This window comes from Pan troglodytes, chromosome X (genome assembly GCF_028858775.2).
Source record: "Pan troglodytes isolate AG18354 chromosome X, NHGRI_mPanTro3-v2.0_pri, whole genome shotgun sequence".
NCBI classification, from domain to species: domain Eukaryota; kingdom Metazoa; phylum Chordata; class Mammalia; order Primates; family Hominidae; genus Pan; species Pan troglodytes.
In genome coordinates this window covers 48,337,914-48,358,856 of record NC_072421.2, presented here as the reverse complement: position 1 = coordinate 48,358,856, position 20,943 = coordinate 48,337,914, and the positions used below count along the sequence as shown (strand labels likewise).

Sequence of the window (20,943 nt, the reverse complement as noted above, 5' to 3'; positions counted from 1 at the left end):
AAAGAAAACTATAGACCAGTATCCCACATAAACATATATGCAAAAATTCTTAACAAAATTTTTAGCAAAGTGAATCTAGTGAAATATAAAAATGGTAGTACGTCACGACCAAGAAGAGTTTAATTCCAGGAATACTAAATCTATCAATAGTCAATGTAATTCAAAAAATTAACAAACTAAAAAAGAAAAACTATATGATAATCTCGATGGAGAAAAAACATTTGACAAAATCTAACACCTATTCCTGATAAACTATCAACAAACCAGGAGTAGAGGCAACTTCATCAACCTGATAAAGATCATGTATGAAAAACATATAGCTAATATCATACTCAATAGTGAAAGACTAAATGTTTTCTTCTGAAGATCAAGAAAAGGGCAAAGATATACACTCTGACCACTTCTATTCAACATTATATTGTAGGTTTTAGTCAATGCAATAAGACAAAAAAAGAAAGAGCGCCTATAGTGGAAAGGAAGAAGTGAAACTATCACACTTCACAGATGACATGATTGTCTGTGTAGAAAAGCTTACAGGATTTACAAAATTACTAGAAATAATAAGTGAGTTTAGCAAGGTTATCGTATACAAGATCAACACATAAAAGTGAATTATATTTCTATGTACTAGCAAAGAAATATTGGAAATTGAAATTTAAAAATAACTGGTACCATTCAAAAGCACAGATATGAATTATTTAGAGATGAATTTGACAAGATATGTCTAAGGCTTGTACACTTGAAAACTACAAAGCACTTTTTTTTGAGACGGAGTCTCGCTCTGTCACCCAGGCTGGAGTGCAGTGGCACAATCTCTGCTCACTGCAAGCCCCACCTCCCGGGTTCACGCCATTCTCCTGCCTCAGCCTCCCGAGTAGCTGGGACTACAGGCGCCCACCACAATGCCCGGCTAATTTTTTGTATTTTTAGTAGAGATGGGGTTTCACCGTGCTAGCCAGGATGGTGTCGGTCTCCCGACCTCGTGATCCGCTCGCCTCGGCCTCCCAAAGTGCTGGGATTACAGGCGTGAGCCACCGCGCCCAGCACTACAAAGCACTTCTAAGAAAAATTAAAGACCTAAATAAATGGAATGATATGTCCTGTTTATGGATATGAAAACAATGTAATTAAGATGTCAATTCTCTCCATATAGATCTATGAATTCAGTTCAATCTCAAAATCCCAGCAGGCTTTTAATAGTAACTGACAAGGTGATTCTAAAATTTATATAGAAATTCAAAGAAAAACCAGAATAGCCAAAACATGTGTGAAAAAGAGGAATAAAGTTAGAGGATTTGCATGATCTGACTTCAAGACTTATGAAGCTACAGCAAAGAGTAATGCTACAATAGTACAGAAGCTACAGTAATGGTGTAGTACTGGCAGTAGTGGTACTGGCATAATAGAAAACTAGAGCAGAAATAGAACCAACCAATTAATTTTTTGATAAATATATCAAGGCAATCCAATGCATTATCATTTTCAACAAATGGTTCTGGAACAACTGGACAGCCATATGCAAAACAAAATCAACCTAAATCCTTATCTTTGGAAAGGATTTACATCATATACAAAATTAATAAAAATGGATTAGGTAACCAAATATAAGAGCCAATATTATAAAACTTCTAGAAGAAAGCATAAATCTTTTTAAAAACTTTTATCTTAATGACCTTGAGCTTTGCAAAAATTTATTAACCATGACCAAAAAAGCATGAAGTATAAAAGAAAACAAAAATGAATTGAGCTTGTTAACATTAAAAACTTTTGGTCTTCTGTTATTTAAATGAAAAGGCAAACCTAGAAGAAACTGTTTACAGAATGTACATCCAACAAAGGACATATATCTAGGATATATAAAGAACACTTACAACTCAATAATAAGACGAATAACTGAGTTTACAAATCGGCAAAATATTTAAGAAGACACATCAACCAAGATGGTATACAGATGGTACATAAACACAAGAAAAGATGCTCAACAGCATTACTTATTAGGGAAGTGTAACTTAAAACCACAGTGAAATACCACTACACCCCCATTAAATGACTAAAATTAAAAATAATAATCATACCCAATGAAGCAACTGCAGCACTTATATACTGCTGGTTAAAATGTAACATAGTACAACCACTTTGGAAAGCAGTTCGACAATTTCTTAAATAATTAAGTATATACCTACCATATGACTAAGCCATTCACTCCTATGCATTTACTCAAGAGAAATGAAAACTATGTCCACACAGACTTGTAAACAAATGTTCACATCGGTTTTATTTGTAATAGCCAAAAGCTGGAAATACAAATTTCCATCAAAACATGAATGGATAAACAAATTCTGGTATGTCCATATAATGAAATAACACTTAGCAATAAAAAGGAATGAACATAGACGCATATAACAACATGAATGAATCTCAAACTTATTATGCTGGATGGAAGGAGCCAAACAAGAGTACCTATAGTATTATTCCATGTGTATAAAATTGTAGGAAATGCAAACTAATCTATAACAATAGAAAACAGATCCATGATTGCCTGTGGATGTGGGAAGAATGTGGGGAAAGGGGGCTGAATGACAAAGAGGCATAAGGAAACTTTTTTGGGGTGATTGATATGTTCATTATTTGTATTGTCATGATGGTTGGAAAGGTGCACACGTCAAAACTCATCAAATTGTACACTTTAAACAAGTTCCACTTTTTGTATGCTAATTCTACCTCATTAAAACTGTAAAATATGTTTTGGGGACAATGGGAGAAATTTGGAAATGGACTGGATATATCATAGAATTAGATTGATAATGATATTCCAGGTATGTGGGAGAATGTCCTTATTTTTAGGAGATGAATGCTCAATTATTTATGGTTATAATGTTATATCTATAACTTACCACTGGTATTTCAGGAAAAATTACATATAAATTGTTAAATCTAGATGGATGTTATATAGGTTGTACTGTGTTTTCAATATTTCTACATGATTGAAAATACACATAATTAAGATGTGAGGGAAATAATGTTATATTGTTTTATTGTCCATCTTCTTCTTTGGGTATATATATATATATAATCTTTATTAACCTGGAATGCAACCAAATCTTCTCTGGGAAAGTCTCCAGGGAGGGAGACATTCTCTATCTTTACTATCCTGGAATGTAAATAAATCTGAGCAAATTGCTTGTTAATGTCTAAACATGAAGAACATGAGATTCAAGGAGAATTGTCTCTGAAGACAAGGCTAGAGTCAATCATACAAAACTGAAAAGAATAATGATGTGAAATGAATGTTGATTGGTAGAAGATGAATGTAGAAGATGACAAAGACATCTTACATATGCATAATTGATGTCCCTGAAGAAGAGAAGAAATGGATCAGAAAAAATGTTAAGCAAAATAAAACTTCCTTGAAATGAATGATTGGAATGGCTCACTATAACTCAGGTAAAATTAATACACAAAGATCAGGACCAAAGCATATGCTTCCATAGATCCTTAACTTCAAGAATAAAAAAAGAATCATATGGCAGAAAGGCACATTATATACAAGAAAAAAGACAGCAAGTTTGTCTAAGACTTCTCAATAACATCACTCAATTTTAGAAGAGCAGCATCTACCAAATTCTCAGGAAAAGAAAGTATAAATATGTCAATCAGGGAAGCATAATAACTATGAGTATTATGGAATAAGGGATGCATGCACAATTTATAGAAGTAGCTGGGGAAGGTTTAGAAGGGGGAGTTAGAAGACTAAAGAAATCACTAAACCAGCCCTTTTGAGACATTAGCATGGGTGGATAAATCAGAGCTTTCAGGAAAATCTGAGAAGCCAGGCACATCTAGCTGCTGATGTGGGACTGCCATGAGAAGCTGGTGGAGAAGTCCATGAGAAGCTTTTGTGAGCCTGCAGCCAAGCATCTGGTGGTAGACCTGGGGCTACTGTTGGTCAGCAGGGCTGGAAGATGGAAAGAAGGGCTGGATATAGAGTGGAAGATAGGAAAAATTGGAACCTGCTGGGTACCTCTGCATCTGTCCTTCACTGTCTCTAATTTCAAAGACTTTCACAGCAATAGTTGCTCCTTCCCTTTGACCTTCCAAATCTCATGTAATTTCTACTTTAGCCAACTCTTATTTCTCAGTATAACCCAAACGACAGAATAATCTAGTCCAATGGCTTGATATTTTTCTATGAGAAAAATTGCTTCATGGTGAAGTAACACCACCTGAATTCAGAAATTCCTCTGAGTTTGCTCAATTGCTTTGTTTAAATTTACTTCCAAAATAGCATTCATCAAAGCCAACAACAACCTCTGTGTCATAAAATCAAGAACCAATTTTCCATCCTCATATGAATTGATGTCTAATTTGGACAAGTCCTCCATTAAAACACTTGTTGGAAACACTGTTCTCTATGAGCCCCTTGCTCACCTGGTATGTTGTTACCTCTCTGGCTGCTCCTTCTCATTATCTTCTATAGACATATCCTTCTCGACCCAAAGCACAAGCTTTGGTCTTAGGCCTGCTTTTCCTGTTACTCCCTACATTTTCCTTAGATAGCTGGATGACACTAAGATGCCGGAAACAAGCTCTCAAATCCCACCTCAGTGTCCCAAGCACAGAGAGTTGTAGGGGGACCTGTGCGGGCTCAGGAAGTGAGGTGTATCTAATACCCATTAAGAAATTCTCTCCATGCATAGTTCTAAGAGCTCTACACAATATGCATTAACTTCTTGTTAATGAACTGTGTACCTGCAAAAAAGATACGTGGAAATCCTAATCCCCAGAACCTCAGAATACAATTTTATTTGGAAATAGAGTACAGAGGTAATTAAGTTAAAATGGGGCCATTAAAGTGAACCCCACTCCAATATAACTAGTGTCCTTATAAAAGGGGAAATTTGGAAACAGAGCCAGACACACAGAGGGAACATGATGTGAAGAAACACAGGGAGAAAACAGCCATCTGACAGGAATAATGCATCTATAAGCCAAATAACACCTGAGGCTCTCAAAAGCTAGGAGAGAGGCATGGAACCGTTCCTTCCCTAGCACCTTCAGAGGGAGCATGACCCTGCTGACACCGTGATTCGGATCTCCAGCCTCAAGAACAATGAGACAATTTCTGCTGTTTTAGGCTGCCCAATTTGTGGTACTTTGTTATAGCAGCCCGAGGAAAGAAATATGCTTCTTAGTCAAATCTATGATAGGTGCTAGTGTGTACATCTTTTATAGATGAAAACCATCAGGACAGAGGTTAACTAACTTTCCCAAGGTCACATAAACTAGTAAATTGGTAGAGCCACGATTGAAACCCTGGCAGATGGGTTCCTGAGCCTATCTACCTAACCACTATGCAAACTATCTTTTAATATTTTTAGCAGCATTGTTCCCAGTGACAAAAAAGGGTTGAAAATGGGAGTGAATAAATTTTAACAATGCAAATAGTTTAATACATTATTGTATATCCACCCCATAAACTATCATGCAACCATTCAAAACAAATATTGTTGAATAATAATAAAGCAAGCTGCAGAGATGGTTGTATGTTATGATCCCATTTTTGAAAATCAAAGGAGGAAACAATCTTATATAACTTCTGATTACAAGCATGGGAACGTATGTATGTCTATATATGATTATGAGCACAGAGCAGAGATTAAAACATGAAAGTGTTCACAGTAGTTTATTAGTATTGGTCATCTGTTAGGGAAGAATAGTGGAGGAAGAAATGCAATAAATAATCAATGTATCAGTTAGCTTTTTGCTGGGTTGGTATCATGCTGCCCAAAACTTAGTGACTTAAAACAGTTAACGTTTTAATCCATTATTCTGGTAGTTGTTTGGGATGGCTGGGATGGATGGCAGAACCTTCCTAATCTGGGCCAGTGTATTATTAACCTATTACTGTGTAACAAATTACCCTAAAATTTAGCAACTTAAAACAACATTTATTGTCTTGCAGTTTCTGTGGGTCAGGAATTCGTGTGGCTCAAAAGATGCCTCTGGCTGAAGGTCCCTCATGAGTCAAGCTATCTGGCTTACAGTCAAGCTGTTTGGCTGTGGTCCTCATCTAAAGGCTAAACTGGGGGAGGATATGCTTCAAAGTTCACTCATGTGGACCTTTCCACAGGGCTATCTCATGATGTAGCAGCAGGTTTCCCCTATGATGAGCCATCTGAGAGAGTAAGCAAGCACCCAAAATGGAAGCCACAGTCTTTTTGTAACTAATCTTGAACATGACATCCCATTACCTCTGCCTTATTCTATTCACTAGAACCAAGTCACTAATTCCAGTCCAAACTCAAGAGGAGGGGATTATATAAGAGTGAGAATACCAGGAGGTGGGGATCATTCAGGGTCATCTCAGAGACTGCCAGCCAAAGTTGCCTTGACCAAGACTGGATGCCTAGGATAGCTTCATTCATATGTCCAGCAGTTGAAAATCTGGTTGGTGTAGGGTATCTCAACTGGGATGGCTGGTCTTTGCTCCATTACTGCTCCATGTGATCGCTCTCATTTTCCAACAGCACAGTTCAGGCTTTTCCACACATGGGTTCAGGATTCCAAAGAGCTGCAAAAGTGGGCAAGCCTCATTGTGCAGGCACTTCTCAAGCCTCTGCTTGTATCATACTTGTTAATGTCCCATTGGCCAACAAAATAGCCAAGCTCAGTTGCAGGGGTTGAAGAAATAGATTCTACCTCTTGATGGGTGAAGTGGCAAAGTCACACTGAAAAGGGCACATATTCTGATAGTAGGAGACAATGGAGACTGTCCAGACTTCTAGTTTCTGCCTAGCATGTAGACATCTGGAAAGAACACTGCTCCCATCTTTATAACAAGAACAAAGCTGGGTAATCTGCAAAAACATAAGTTTTCTCGAACCCATCAGAGAGCTAAGATTACAGAGCAACCAACTAGCTTGAAATATAATAAAAGACAAGTGCCTCTCCTGGGCCATCTGTGGTACAGCAGGAAGGAAGATGAGGCCACTATACAAGCAGTAAGAATTCAACAAGAATTTTTAATGAATTGCTAAAGGCTGAGTGCGGGAGACTCATGAGAGCTGTAGACCTAAGGGTAGTTGGTCTCTGCTTGCAGGCTCTTCTCCATAGTCATCCACTGAGTGCTCTCAAGAAACACGGGGACAAGGAAGAAGACTGGAGAAAGCCTACCTCCGTGAGGTAGGCCTGCAAGGGGGCTGCTGCTAATATAGAAATGGCACAAAGCTCCAATGAAACCCTACTCCCCTACAGAACAAAATCCTTAAGCCACTAAAAGAAGTGCAGCAAACCCTGTTCCCCTCAGGACACAGGTAAAGATTCACTGTGACTAGAGTGAGGGAAATGGAAAAAAAAATTCCACCCATGATAAAAGGGCAGGAAATCATCCTGGGCCCAGATCATTAAAGGCCTTCTACCAGTGGAAGAGGGCAGGATCACTAAAAAATCCCACCCTCAAGACCCAGGGATTCATGGCCTGACAAAAACTGAGGCTGGCCCAAGACAACCCCTGCCCCCCAACTCACCAGGTCAGCAAGAAACAAGTAATAACAGTTGTCTACTACTAACATAGAGGCAACAACATGGAGAGAGACCCTCCCTGAGATGCAGGCACACAGGAAAGGCCTACAGGCCTAAAGGCAAGTGTGGTCTGGGAAAAATAAAAATTCTCTGGGCAAACCAGTGCCTACCTCAAGCATGAGATAACAATAGAGGAATTTTAAGTCTATGGTACAGCAAAGGTAACACTGGCAACAAAGAAACACAAACTCAGCCCAACTCCTGATTAGATGGATTCAATCTCCCCATGCTAATGGCCTATCAAAAGGGCAACCATGGCTGTTTCCAGGAATAATTACTATTTACCTCAGTTTCTACTGTCCTACGTACAACATCTGTGACATTCAGCCAAAAATTATTAGATGGAAAAGAGCAAGAGAAGACAACAACAGACCTAGACTCAGTTGACCTAGTAGTTGGAACTATCAGACAGGGAGTTAAAAATAACTATGATTAATATGTTAGAGGGTATTATGGGCTGAATGTTTGCATCCCCCCCAAAATTCATATGTTAAAATCCTAATCCTCAATGTGATGGTATTAGGAGGTGGAGCCTTTGGGTGGTAGTTAGGTAATGTGGGTGGAGACCTCATGAATGGGATTGGTGCCCTTATAAAAGGGATCCCAAAGAGTTCTCTAGCTGTAGACATGGGAAAATGCAAGAAGTGAGCAGTTTGCAACCTTGAAGAGGGGCGTCACCAAGACCTAACCTTGCTAGATTCTGATCTCAGACTTCCAGGCTCCAGAACTGTGAGGAATAAATTTCTGTTGTTTATAAGCCACCAAGTCTATGGTGCTTTATTATAGCAGCTCAAACTGACTAAGACAAAGGGTAGAGGGGAAAACATGAACATGCATGAAAAGATGGGGAATTTCAGCAGATATATGAAAATTGTAAGAATCAAATGGAAATATTACAAATAAAAATAAAACATAACTGAGTTGAAGAATGCCTTCAATGGGTTCATCAGTAGACTTGACAAAGCCAGGGTGAGAGAAAAAACATCAGTGAATTTGAAGACAGATCAATAGAAATTATCCTAACTGAAACACAAAGAGAAATAAAGACTGAAGAAGGACACATATACAGGGATGAAGACATCTGTAGCATTTTTCTACCTAACACATGGTGTCTTCTGGTCACAAATTATTCACATTACCACCCCATGCAAAATGTGTTCACCCCTATTCCAGGACCTCCAAATTTCTCATCCAAAACTGTGGCATCAAGCTCCAATCCAGAATCTCAAGTCTTCTGTATCAGGTTCAGTTGTGGCTGAGGTTCCTTGGGTACAGTTTTTCAGTTTCTTGATCCAGATACCTGTGAGCTAAATGACAAGTTACATGCCCCCCAACACACACCCAATATATACAATGGTGGGATAGGTACAGGATAACTGTAATAGACACTCCCATTCAAAAAGAGGAGGACCACGAGGCACATATCAGTCACTGTTCCATAACGATTCTGAAATCCCACAGAGCAAATGTTGTCGGTTCCCTTGTCTCCAGGGGCAGATACGTTTCTTGATTAGGGCACAGTTCTCCCTGGGAATGGCTCCCCAGCTCATTTTAATATATTGTTCTTGGGTCTTCCCTCTGAGATGCCCTTCATTTTCCATAAGAAATGGACCATGTTTGCATCTGAGTAACTTTCTCAGCATGTATACTATTCATAGAAGTTAGGGAGGGGAATCCAGAGGCCACTTTTCATTTTGAACTGTTTCAGTCCCTGGAAGTCCAACCTGGAGGTAGTTTTACTAGTAAAACTCTATTAAAAACTTTGTGAGTTTCCTATGAATCTGGTTTGGATCTACTCCTTTCCCCAAATGCCACATCAGCAATTCTTTTTAAGATAGGTCTCTCTCCACTTTGAGTAGTATGTCAGGCTTCTATGGGACAACGTCATGAAGATTTTTAGAAGCCCTTAAGTTTAGCTGAGATGGTCTCCTAAGCACCAACTGAACTATTTCACACACTGTAATAGAGTCTTACAGACACAACCATGATTTGATCTTTACCCTGAGGCCATTTTTTACCTTGAGAATAGTTAGATAGCTGGAGAGACTAGTGATGTGAAAGCATTATTTTTCAACCCAGCAATCCTTGGCTTTTCCATATTTCTTCTGAATTCTGCTTGCCAAAGAAACAGTTATTTCTTTAGTTCATTTCTCTCTTTCTGTATCGTATCATATGCAGCTAAAAGAAGCAAACTGATACTTCCCATATTCTGCTGCAAATCTCCTTAGCCAGATCCACCAGTTCGTTTGGTCCATTCTCTATCTTCCCACAGAGTATGGTGATGACTTTTTCTATATCTTTCCCTACTAAATAACATGGGTTGCCATCTATCCAACCTTTGTTATTTGAGGAAAAACAGTTTTCCTCACTGTTTTTCCAGTTTCTACGTGCCACTCAGACCCAAAGCCAATGCCACATGTCACGTTTTGGTCCACTATGCCCCCTCCCCCAAACATATACTTTCAAATATTACTTAGCATTTTCTGTACAACAAACTAACCCCAAAACTCATGTTGCTTAAAACTATCATCATTTTATTTATCTCACAATTCTGTAAATCAGCTGGAATAACTGGTATGGCTCTTCTGGGCTAGGCTGGCTCAGCTGGGGCTAGAGGTCTTGGAAAACCTCACTCCCAATTCTGACAATTGGCAGGCTACTTGGTCTAAGGGGCCTCAGCAAGGCTGGCTCACCACTGCTCCATGTGGTGGCTCCTCACCCCCGAGTAGGGCAATTTGAGATTCTTCAGGTTTGCAAAGAGCAGCAAGAGAGGGTAAGCTTCAAGGCAGGCTTTGCACACTTCTCAAGCTTCTTATTGATTCTCTTTGCTAATTTCCATTGGCCAAAGAAAGTCACATGGCCAAGTTCAAAGTCAAGTAGTAGACAAATAGACGCTACTTGGGATGGGAGGAATCTGTGGCTACTTTGCATTGTACCACAATGAAAGAAAACAAGATACTATGTCATGGAAACCAGTACGAATGACAGGATTATATTTGTGTGTTCTTATAAAATTATATCTGCAGATGTGTGTATATATAAAACCAAAGTGACTTTTAAATTGTGGATTCACTTGATAGAAATATTCAATAAGAAACATATTTGATAGACATATTCAGTAAGAAACATTTGATGGACATAATTATTCTAAATTTGAAAAAAAGTGTAATATTCCTCCTGTTCTGCACTGTGTTCTGCCACAAACACCCTATGGAACTGAAAGTAGGTCTACTCACCAGTTATATTATTTTGCTGCACTACCTTTCATTTTGTTATCACTTTAAATTGCTTAATATAACACAGTAAACCTGACCATCATTTACATAATTTTGCACTCTCCTTCCTATAAAGAATTTGGTAACAATTTAACTTATAATACTTTCTATAGGAAGGCTTTTCCTAACACACCAAACTGACAACATTTTTCCCAGTATGACTTTTACTATATTTCATGAGGCTGTGCAAATTCTCTCTCCTTCAATGCATTTTTAAGAGAGTTTCTTCTGAATAATTTTTTTCCATCTCAAGTGAGATAGCCTGATGCTTTTCCTTATACAATGTATTAATATAGGATCTGTCTTGGATGAATTTTATAATATATAGTTAGACCTGACTTTTGTCAGCCTTATAAGGCTCTCATTTTCAAGAAACAGGATTACTTTCATGTATGAATATTGCGATGCATACTGAGAACTGATTTCTGGGTGAACCCCTTTCCACAGTCGCTGCATTTATACGGTTTATCTCCAGTATGAATTGTCTGATGTTTATTGAAATTTGACCTATCAGTGAAGGCTTTCCCACATTCTGCACATATATATGGTTTCTCCCCTGTGTGAATTCGTTGATGTACTTTGAGATGTGGTTTCTTGGAGAAGGATTTCTCACAGTCAGGACATTTATAAGGCTTCTCTGTAGTATGAATTCTCTGATGTGTAATCAACTCTGACTTCTGGATGAAGGCCCTCCCACAATCAGCACAAACATAGGGTTTCTCTCCAGTGTGAATGGTCTGGTGTTTATTGAAATTTGACCTGTCGGTGAAGGCCTTCCCACATTCAGCACATATATAAGACTTTTCTCCAGTATGAGACTTCTGGTGAGTATTGAGATTTGACCTGTTGGTGAAAGCCTTCCCACATTCAGTGCATATATAGGGTTTCTCTCCTGTATGAATTCTCTTATGCATCTGGAGTTGTGACTTAGAAGGGAAAGATTTCCCACAGTCACTGCATTCATAAGGCTTCTCTCCAGTATGAATTCTTTGATGTGCAATCAAGTGTGCCTTCTGGATGAAGGCCTGCCCACATTGAGTACAGATATAGGACCTCTCTCCTGTATGAATTCTCTGATGCATCCTGAGTGTTGATTTTTGGGTAAAGGCTTTCCCACACTCACTGCATTTGTGATGTCTCTCTCCAGTGTGAATTTTCTGATGTATACTGAGGGCTGAGTTCAGGGAGAAGCCTTTACCACATTCACTGCATTCAAAGAGTTTTTCTCCAGTATGAGTTGTCTGATGCCTGAGTAGAGATGACACCTGGAAAAATGATTTCCCACATTCATTGCATTTATAGGGTTTCTCTCTAGTATGAGTTTTCTCATGCATAATTAATTCTGAATTCTGGATGAAGGCCTTCCCACATTTAGTACATATGTAGAGTTTTTCATCTCTATGAACTCTCAGATATATACTGAGTAGTGGCTTCTGTGTAAAAACATTTACACATTTGCTAAGCTCATGAGGTTTTTCCACAGTATGAATTTTCTGAGGAGCAAAGAAATGTGACCTCTGGGTGAAGATCTTCCCAAATTCAGTACATGTGTTTGCTTTCTCTCCAATGGGAAATTTCACATTTTGACTGAGTGAGTGTTTGAGGCTGAGGACTTTTCCACATTGATTACGTTCACAGAACTTCACTCCTGTATGTGTATTTTCGTGGTGACTATAAGAAGAGTTCTGGGTAAAAACTTGACCATGCCCAATAGTTTTATCCAGGTTCTTTGCTGCATTGCTTTTATTATGAATATGTAAGTCTAAATTATGCTTAAAACTCTTCCCAAATGAATCACGTTTATGGGGTCTTTTCTGTGAAAGAATGAGATTTGGGCTTGGATGAACAAATTTTCCAAAGTCTTTATATTCATAATCCCACTCTGTATTCAATATTTTCTTATTCAGGAAAGTAGTGCGACTCAGAAGTTTGTTGTGTTTTTCCTGACATCTCTTTATCTGTTCAGCATCTTGCCACAATTCTTCTAAAATAGAGTATAATGAATCATCTCTTGTGTCTTCACCCTCCATTTCACTATGAAATGTAGATTTCCCAGAAATTCTCCTCTGGGAAGGCTTAATTCCAAATTTCCCATCTAAAAAGAGAAAGAAAAAGTAAAATTGACACAAACAATAGACCGCAAGAGATTAAAAGGTACACATAAGCTAATACAAATTGAACACGTGGAAATCAGTAAATCTCATGATGACAATGATGACAGGAAATACATATATAGCACTTTTATGTGCCAAACTCTTACACGACACTTACAATATTCCAGGCACCATTCTAAGAAATATATGCAGTCAAACATTGCTTGACAACAGGGATACAGTCTGAGAAAGCTGTCATTAGGCAATTTCGTTGTTGTGCAAACATCATAGAGTATACAGTACTTATAAAAACCCAGATGGTATAACCTACTACACATCTGAGCTATATGGTATAGAATATTGCTCCTATGCTACAAACCCATATAGCATGTGACTGTACTGAATACGGTAGGCAACTATAATACAGTAGTAACTATTTGTGTATTTAAACATATCTAAACATAGAAAAGGTAATGCATTGCACTACAACGCAGCAATAGCCATGATGTATGTAGGTGATAGGCATTTTTCAATTTCATTACAATCTTAAGTCACTCAATATCATTATGTGGTACATGACTGTACATATGAATTCATTTAATCCTTTCAGAGGTCCTATGAGGTATCTATTATTACTATCCACCTTTTGTAGATAAGAAAAGTGAAGCTCATGACAGTTACATAATTTGCCATAAAACATGGTTATTAAGTGTTGGAGGCTGGCATTCAACATAAGCAGTCTAGTCCTATTTTGGTAGGAAGCTTGGCTATTAGGTAGGGTGGACAGAAGATTGATAATACAAGAGTTTTCAGGGGAAAGATCTAGGAGGGCCTAGGCTTGGAGTTTAAGTCCTCATTAGCTTTCAATTCTTTTTTTTCCCACTAATAGATGATACTTATATTGAATCCTGGTATGTGTACAAGTCCAAAAATGCATACACATGTATCTTCTTGCCTAAATATTAAATATAACCATCAGCTTACTTCTGACATTGTGTTTAAGAGTGAGAACCCTGATTGACAAGGATGAGTGTTCACACTTTGAATCTTGCTCTCTGCAACAACTCTTCTCGATGGGTTTCAATTCTTTAATTCTGTGGGGCTTCTAATATAGGTAGGTCCTTTGCTATGTGCTTAAAGGTTTTCTTCATAGGGACTAAAGGTGCATGTCTTACTTTGTTGACACCACACTGTTCTTCTAACAAGCACTGCTTGTAAAAGATAACAAAAAATGTTTATTGAATTTAATAGAGGGGGTGATAACTACAAATTTAAGTGGTCCTATTACTGTCTTTCATGGAGCTGGCTCAATACAAAGTGAAGAATGAATATGATCAAAATACAATAAATGAATGAATTTTACTTCACCTTGATGACAAAATTCTCCATATTTTTCTTTTCTTTATTCTTTTTGAAATAGAGTCTCACTCTGTTACCCAGGCTGCTGGAGTGCAGTGGTACAATCATAGCTCATGGCAGCCTTGTACTCTTGGGCTCAAATGATCCTCCTGCCTCAGCCTCCCAAGTGTTGGGGACCATGCCCCACCAAGCCAGCTAATTTTTACATAATTTGTTTTTAGACAAGGGGTCTCACTATGTTGCCCAGGCTGGTCTCAAACCCCTAGCCTCAAGCCATCCTCCTGCCTCAGCTTCCTGAGTAGCTGGGATTGCAGAACTTTTTTTTTCTGTTATAACAAATGCTCTGCTATTTATACTCATTTTCAATTCTAAATCCTCACTAATCTTGCTTATCAGCAAAAATCCAAAATTTATGTGATAAAATAATTTATTCATGTCTATAAAAATATTGTAGTCATAGCCATCCTAACCTATACAAACAATAAATAGATGTCTATACTCTGACTCTACATCCAGGTGTAATTGTTTTCTTGGACCTACATTATATATATATATCTAACAAAAAAATAGCAGAAAAGACAAGTCATCTCTGGTAGAGACTGAAAGCTACCCACTAGAATCTGTTACCCCATTCTTTTGCATTTAACAGAGTAGCATCCAGGCATATGGATGCCCAGTCATAGAGCATTTCTTAGCCTCCTTTGAAATTAGTGTGGCCATGTGACAATGTTCTCATCAAGAGAATTTGAGAGAAAATGATGGTGCCACTTTCAGATGGGAGCACTGAGACCACAGGCATGTTTTCTCCACACCCGCTTCTACCTTCTTGCTTACTAAAACCTGGACTTGGCAGAAACACAGAGTCAAGCACGCAGATCCCACAAAAATCCTAAGAGATGGTGGAGTAATGTGTGTTGGAAGGAACTTGGATTCCTGAACAATCATGAGCAATGAGGTTTCCTATAAGAGGGAAATACAATTCCTTACTATTTTAGTCACTGTATTTGACAATCTATTGCTACAAATTAGCATTAGTATAATTCATACATTATTCTTGCCCAGAGTGGGAATTACAGATGTTTCCATTCCTAGTACAGTGCATGAGACATACTAGATTACTGATAAATAATTTTAACATGAATAAATTATACCACTGACTTTTTCAATAAGAGATTTTTAGATACTGAGAATGCTCTGAGTCATCAAATCCACTTATCCCCTTTTAGTCGGTTTGATACTGTACTTCAGACACATGTCCCATCCAAAATCTCATCCTCCTATTCTTAGGTTGCATTTGTATTCTCACACATCTGGCTTTAATTTATTCTGGAGATACTAAGCACTGGATTCCTAGGCTTGGTTTCAGAAGCAGTTCTACTTTTTACTTTATTTAAATTATAAATCCCTTGCTGTACCAGACAATTATTTTTTATGTCACTAGTACCAATGTTCATCGTAAAAAATTTGCTCCTGCAATAAAAAGCTTCTTTATACCTCTCCTGAGCCCCCGATTCTATGAAGAGTACGTAAATGAAGAGTCATCACTCTAGAAAAAAGAGCTGCTCACGTGAGCTTACATTCTACTTGTCACACACAAAGATGCCTCAAAAGAGTCCAGTTTATTTTCAAATCAAAGGACATATTCATGTCCTCTTTCCCCATTAAGCCTGCTTAGCATTTTCTTTTATGCCATTAAAAAAGGTATGTGTGCTTCATCAAGCAGTTTAAGAATTTTTACTTAGAAAACTAATCTAATTATATTGCTAGTAAGTTTTTTTCTTCTGAATGTCAAGAGCAGGCACTCTCTATGCTATTCATTTTGCTAATCCCTGTAATAGACTCCTAATTATAACAGAAACACAATGTGTAAGAGGGTAAACTTTTAAATATTTGGTGCCATTGTGTTTACTTTCCAATAACAATCTTCGTTGAATTCCTCTCAGTATAATTTTTTAAAATCCCTCTAAAACACAGCAAAATTCTATTCTTATCCCCCACAAATTCAATTAGTTAATATTGGTAAGTATTTTCTTCATGCTCAACATTTGAATGATGAAAATAAGATACGAGCTCTTACTTTCAGAGACTTTCAAAAATTACTGGGGGCAAAAGCATCTGGGACATGGGGAAACAGAAATGGGGAAGAATAATAAATAATGGAGTAATAAATCTGGAGTAGGTAAGGGCCATTTCATGGAATAGATGAAAGCCTGAACACAAAAGGAAAATGTCTATTACCTGGACAGGCAGAGCACAAAATAATAAAAAGCCCAGATACACAGACACACTTCATATATGACAGGCATTAAAGACCAGGCAAACAATTTGAAGTAAGCATAAATTAAGGAAACCGTACAGATAAAATTTTAAACTGGGAATAATGGTAATCTTATAGATGGCACTGAGAGAAAAGTTATTGGTCATGTGTTATATAATATGGAGTAACTGTAAGACTACTTCATGAAGCTAATGGCAAAGATAAATGCAATGTCTTAGGTAATGAAATCTATCAGTAGCATTTCAAAGATTAACTAGAAACAAGAATGGAATCTGCAGTTTCCATTAGGAACAGAATAATCCAAGCATAAGAAAATACAGACCTGTTTTGGAGTGATGTTACTGGAACTAAGATGAGAGACTAAGTAGCATTCTTTAAAAAAGAAAAAATAGGAATTGCAGTAGTAAGAAAAGACAGCTAAGAGGGAAGAAACAAGAAACAGCAGAATCTGACAAAATTTGGAATGTGAGGATTCCTGATTTGGGTAATGATGATCCCAATTCCTCCCATATTGAGGATGAATAAAGTAGAATATTCAATGGGAATTGTGTGGTATGCAGGTAAGTAAGTACTAGAGCACAATTATAATACAGCACCTAGTGGTGTCAACATGGAAGTCATCAGAATACAAATAAAAACCTTAAGTGTTCCACCAACAGTGTAAAAGTGTTCCTATTTCTCCACATCTTCTCCAGCACCTGTTGTTTCCTGACTTTTTAATGATTGCCATTCTAACTGGTGTGAGATGTTATCTCACTGTGGTTTTGATTTGCATTTCTCTGATGGCCAGTGATGATGAGCATTTTTCATGTGTCTTTTGGCTGCATAAATGTCTTCTTTCGAGAAGTGTCTGTTCATATCCTTTGCCCACTTTTTGATGGGGTTGTTTGTTTTTTTCTTGTAAATTTGTTTGAGTTCATTGTAGATTCTTGATATTAGCCCTTTGTCAGATGAGCAGGTTGCGAAAATTTTCTCCCATTTTGTAGGTTGCCTGTGCACTCATGGTAGTTTCTTTTGCTGTGCAGAAGCTCTTTAGTTTAATTAGATCCCATTTGTCAATTTTGGCTTTTGTTGAAACTAGTTCAACCATTGTGGAAGTCAGTGTGGCGATTCCTCAGGGATCTAGAACTAGAAATACCATTTGACCCAGCCATCCCATTACTGGGTGTATACCCAAAGGACTATAAATCATGCTGCTATAAAGACACATGCACATGTATGTTCATTGCGGCACTATTCACAATAGCAAAGACTTGGAACCAACCCAAATGTCCAACAATGATAGACTGGATTAAGAAAATGTGGCACATATACACCATGGAATACTATGCAGCCATAAAAAAGGATGAGTTCATGTCCTTTGTAGGGACATGGATGAAATTGGAAATCATCATTCTCAGTAAACTATCGCAAGGACAAAAAACCAAACACCGCATGTTCTCACTCATAGATGGGAATTGAACAATGAGAACACATGGACACAGGAAGGGGAACATCACACTCTGGGGACTGTTGTGGGGTTGGGGGAGGGGGGAGGGATGGCATTAGGAGATATACCTAATGCTAAATGACAAGTTAATGGGTGCAGCACACCAGCATGGCACATGTATACATATGTAACTAACCTGCATATTGTGCACATGTACCCTAAAACTTAAAGTATGATAATTAAAAAAAAAAAGAAAAAGAAAAAAAAGCCTCAATAAACTAGGTATAGAAGGAACATACGTCAAAACAATAAAAGCCATGTAGGACAACCTAAAAAACAAACAAACAAACAAAAAACCTTAAGTGTTCCAAATGGAAGACCCCTTTGAGTTAATTACTACTAGAACATGTATCCTGAAGACAGTAAATGGTACCCCTAGCTAGTGCATCTTAGTGGGAAAAAAGCCTCTATGAAAAGTACATGAGACAAAATAGGAACAAGCAATTAACAAAGGGGAAACCTAAATGTACAGCAGATACTAGAAAGGGGGGAAGAGAACACAATACCACTTTACATCCATTATATTGGCCACAAGATAAGAAATCTGAACGATGCTGAGTGTTGGCATAAATGTGGTAAAATAGGCACACTTGTGGATTGCACATATGATCCAATGATCAACCAATACCAATTCTATATAAACATCCCTGAGGAATAATCTCACAGGCTAATTATTTTTTATTGAGGTATAATTTATATATAGTAAAGTGTAGATATTAACTGTAAAGCTCAATGAATGTATGCAAAGCTATATAGTATAGACCTTAGCTATAAAGCTGAACTCCAATACTCATATGTATACACCCATGTAACCACAACTCAGATGAAAGTAGAAAACATTTTAATTATCCCAGAAAGTTCTCTGGTGGCCCTTTCCTGTCAATAATTGACTCTCAGCGGTAACCACCATTCTGACCATAGATTGCCAATCACTTATCAATATTATCACAATCATAGATTAGTTTTGCTTGTCCTTGCTTGAACTTTATGTAAATTGAATCATATAGCATATACCCATTTGCATGTCTGGCTTCTTTTGTTCAACAAATTTTTTGAGGTTCGCCCAAGTTCTTGTAACAGCAGTTCATTCTTTTCATTGTTGTGTAGTATCACATTGTAAGAATATAGCATAATGCTCATCTATTCTCCCACTGATGGACATTTGAGTGGTTTCAAATTTTGAGCAATTATGCTAAAGCTGGTATGAGCATTCTTGTACATTTCTTTTAGTGAATATATTTGCTTGTTTCTCTTAAATATATGCCTAGGAGTGGCACTACTGGGCCACAGAATTGGTGTACATTTAGTGTTAGTAGGTAATGCCTATCTTCCAAAGTGGTTGAAAGAATTTACACTCCTACCATCAATGAATGTGAATTCCAGTTGCTCTAAATACTCATCAACATTTGATAATTGTCAGTCTTAAATTTTAGCCCTTTTTTTTGTATGTATGTATGTGTGTAGGGCTGCCACATTGTGGTTTTAATTTACATTTCTCTGATGAGTAATGATCTTTAGCACCTTCTCATATATATAATGCCCATTTGAATACCTCTTTTTTCAAGTGCCTGTGTCTTTTATCTATTTTTTCTCTATTGATTTGTGAGAGTTCTTTATATATGCTGAATATAAAGTCATTTGTCAAATATATGTATTGCAAATATCTTCTCCCAGCTTGTGGCTTCCCTATTAACTTTCTTAATGATGTCTTTCAAAGAAGAGTAATTCTTTATTCTAATATAGTTCAATTTACTATCATATGAGATATGAAGTATTCTCTCTTTATTTCCTTCAAAAGAACATGAATAATATTGGTATTATTTCTTCTCTAAAAGACCAGAGTTCACCAATGAAGCCATGTGGGTTGAGAGCTTTGTTTGTGGATAGGTTTTAAATTATAAGTTCAATTTCTTTAATAGATAGAAATACTACTAAGATTTTGACCTTTTTTCTTGTGACATTTCTGGTAATTTCTGTTTTTCTAAGACTGTTCATTTCATTTTGGTTATCAAATGTTGGGGGATAAAGTTGGTCATAATATTTTCTTAGTATCCTTTTAAGGCCTGTAAGATTTGTAATGATGTTTCTTTTCTCATTTATGGCATTGATAATCTGTGTTTTCTTTCTCCTCCTTGATTGAGCTTGCTAAATTTATCAATTGTGTTAATCTTTCAAAGAAGCAAATTTTGGCTTTGGTAGTTTTCACTTTTGTATGTCCTGAGGTGCAAACTTAGATGGCCAATTTTTTTTTTCTACAAAAAATGCTTTATTTAAAAATATGATCTTTTTAAAAAGGAGACAACTTTTATACACACTTACTTTAGAAACAGTCAAAAACACAACAGAATCAATCCAGATTTAGAAATGATGATTTGTAACATACAATATTGGTATGCTGAGCAAGACAGTTTAAATGTATGATTCTTTTTGTCCCTTCACATTTCAATAATTCACATTTGTTAAAACTAGTGGCTGGGACTAAAGAAAAGGTCATATCTGAATCCTTTCCCCTTCAGAAATCTGTCACCCTTCTGGGCAGTTACAGAAATGGCAGCAGCTAGGCAATGTTTGTATTTCTTTGGGTGCCTCTGTGTCAAAAAATATATCTCCGCTTTTATTCTTTTTCTATGAAATTTATATTTATGTGGCTATAGGGCCTGGTCGTATGTCCCACGCCTTTTAAAATCTAAATTTCTAAAAACAGACACTCCGTAAGGGCAAGGAGCATACACTACTATGACCTCACTGGACTCAGAGCTTAATGCTCTTAGGTTATCAGCAAGAGACATGATTTTGATCTTCCAGTTAGCACTCCAAGCTGCTATCAACCAATCTTTTTCAGCACGGTAGTGAAATATTTCAAACCAT

At 37.3% G+C, this 20,943-nt stretch overlaps 1 protein-coding gene across 6 annotated transcripts in view; it reads right to left on the bottom strand.

Moving 5' to 3' along the window:
* Window positions 1-5,664: 5,664 nt before the first annotated feature.
* ZNF81 (zinc finger protein 81) overlaps window positions 5,665-20,943 on the bottom strand; it is a 92,962-nt gene continuing 77,683 nt past the window's right edge. For 3 of the 6 annotated variants that reach the window (XM_521042.7, XM_054676802.2, XM_009439024.5), the window contains one exon: window positions 5,665-12,951. In XM_521042.7, coding sequence (XP_521042.2) covers window positions 11,243-12,951 — 1,709 coding nt within the window. In that variant the 3' untranslated portion in view covers window positions 5,665-11,242. The remainder of the gene's footprint in view (window positions 12,952-20,943) is intronic. The other 3 variants (XM_054676803.2, XM_063804448.1, XM_063804447.1) reach the window with 1 other exon arrangement.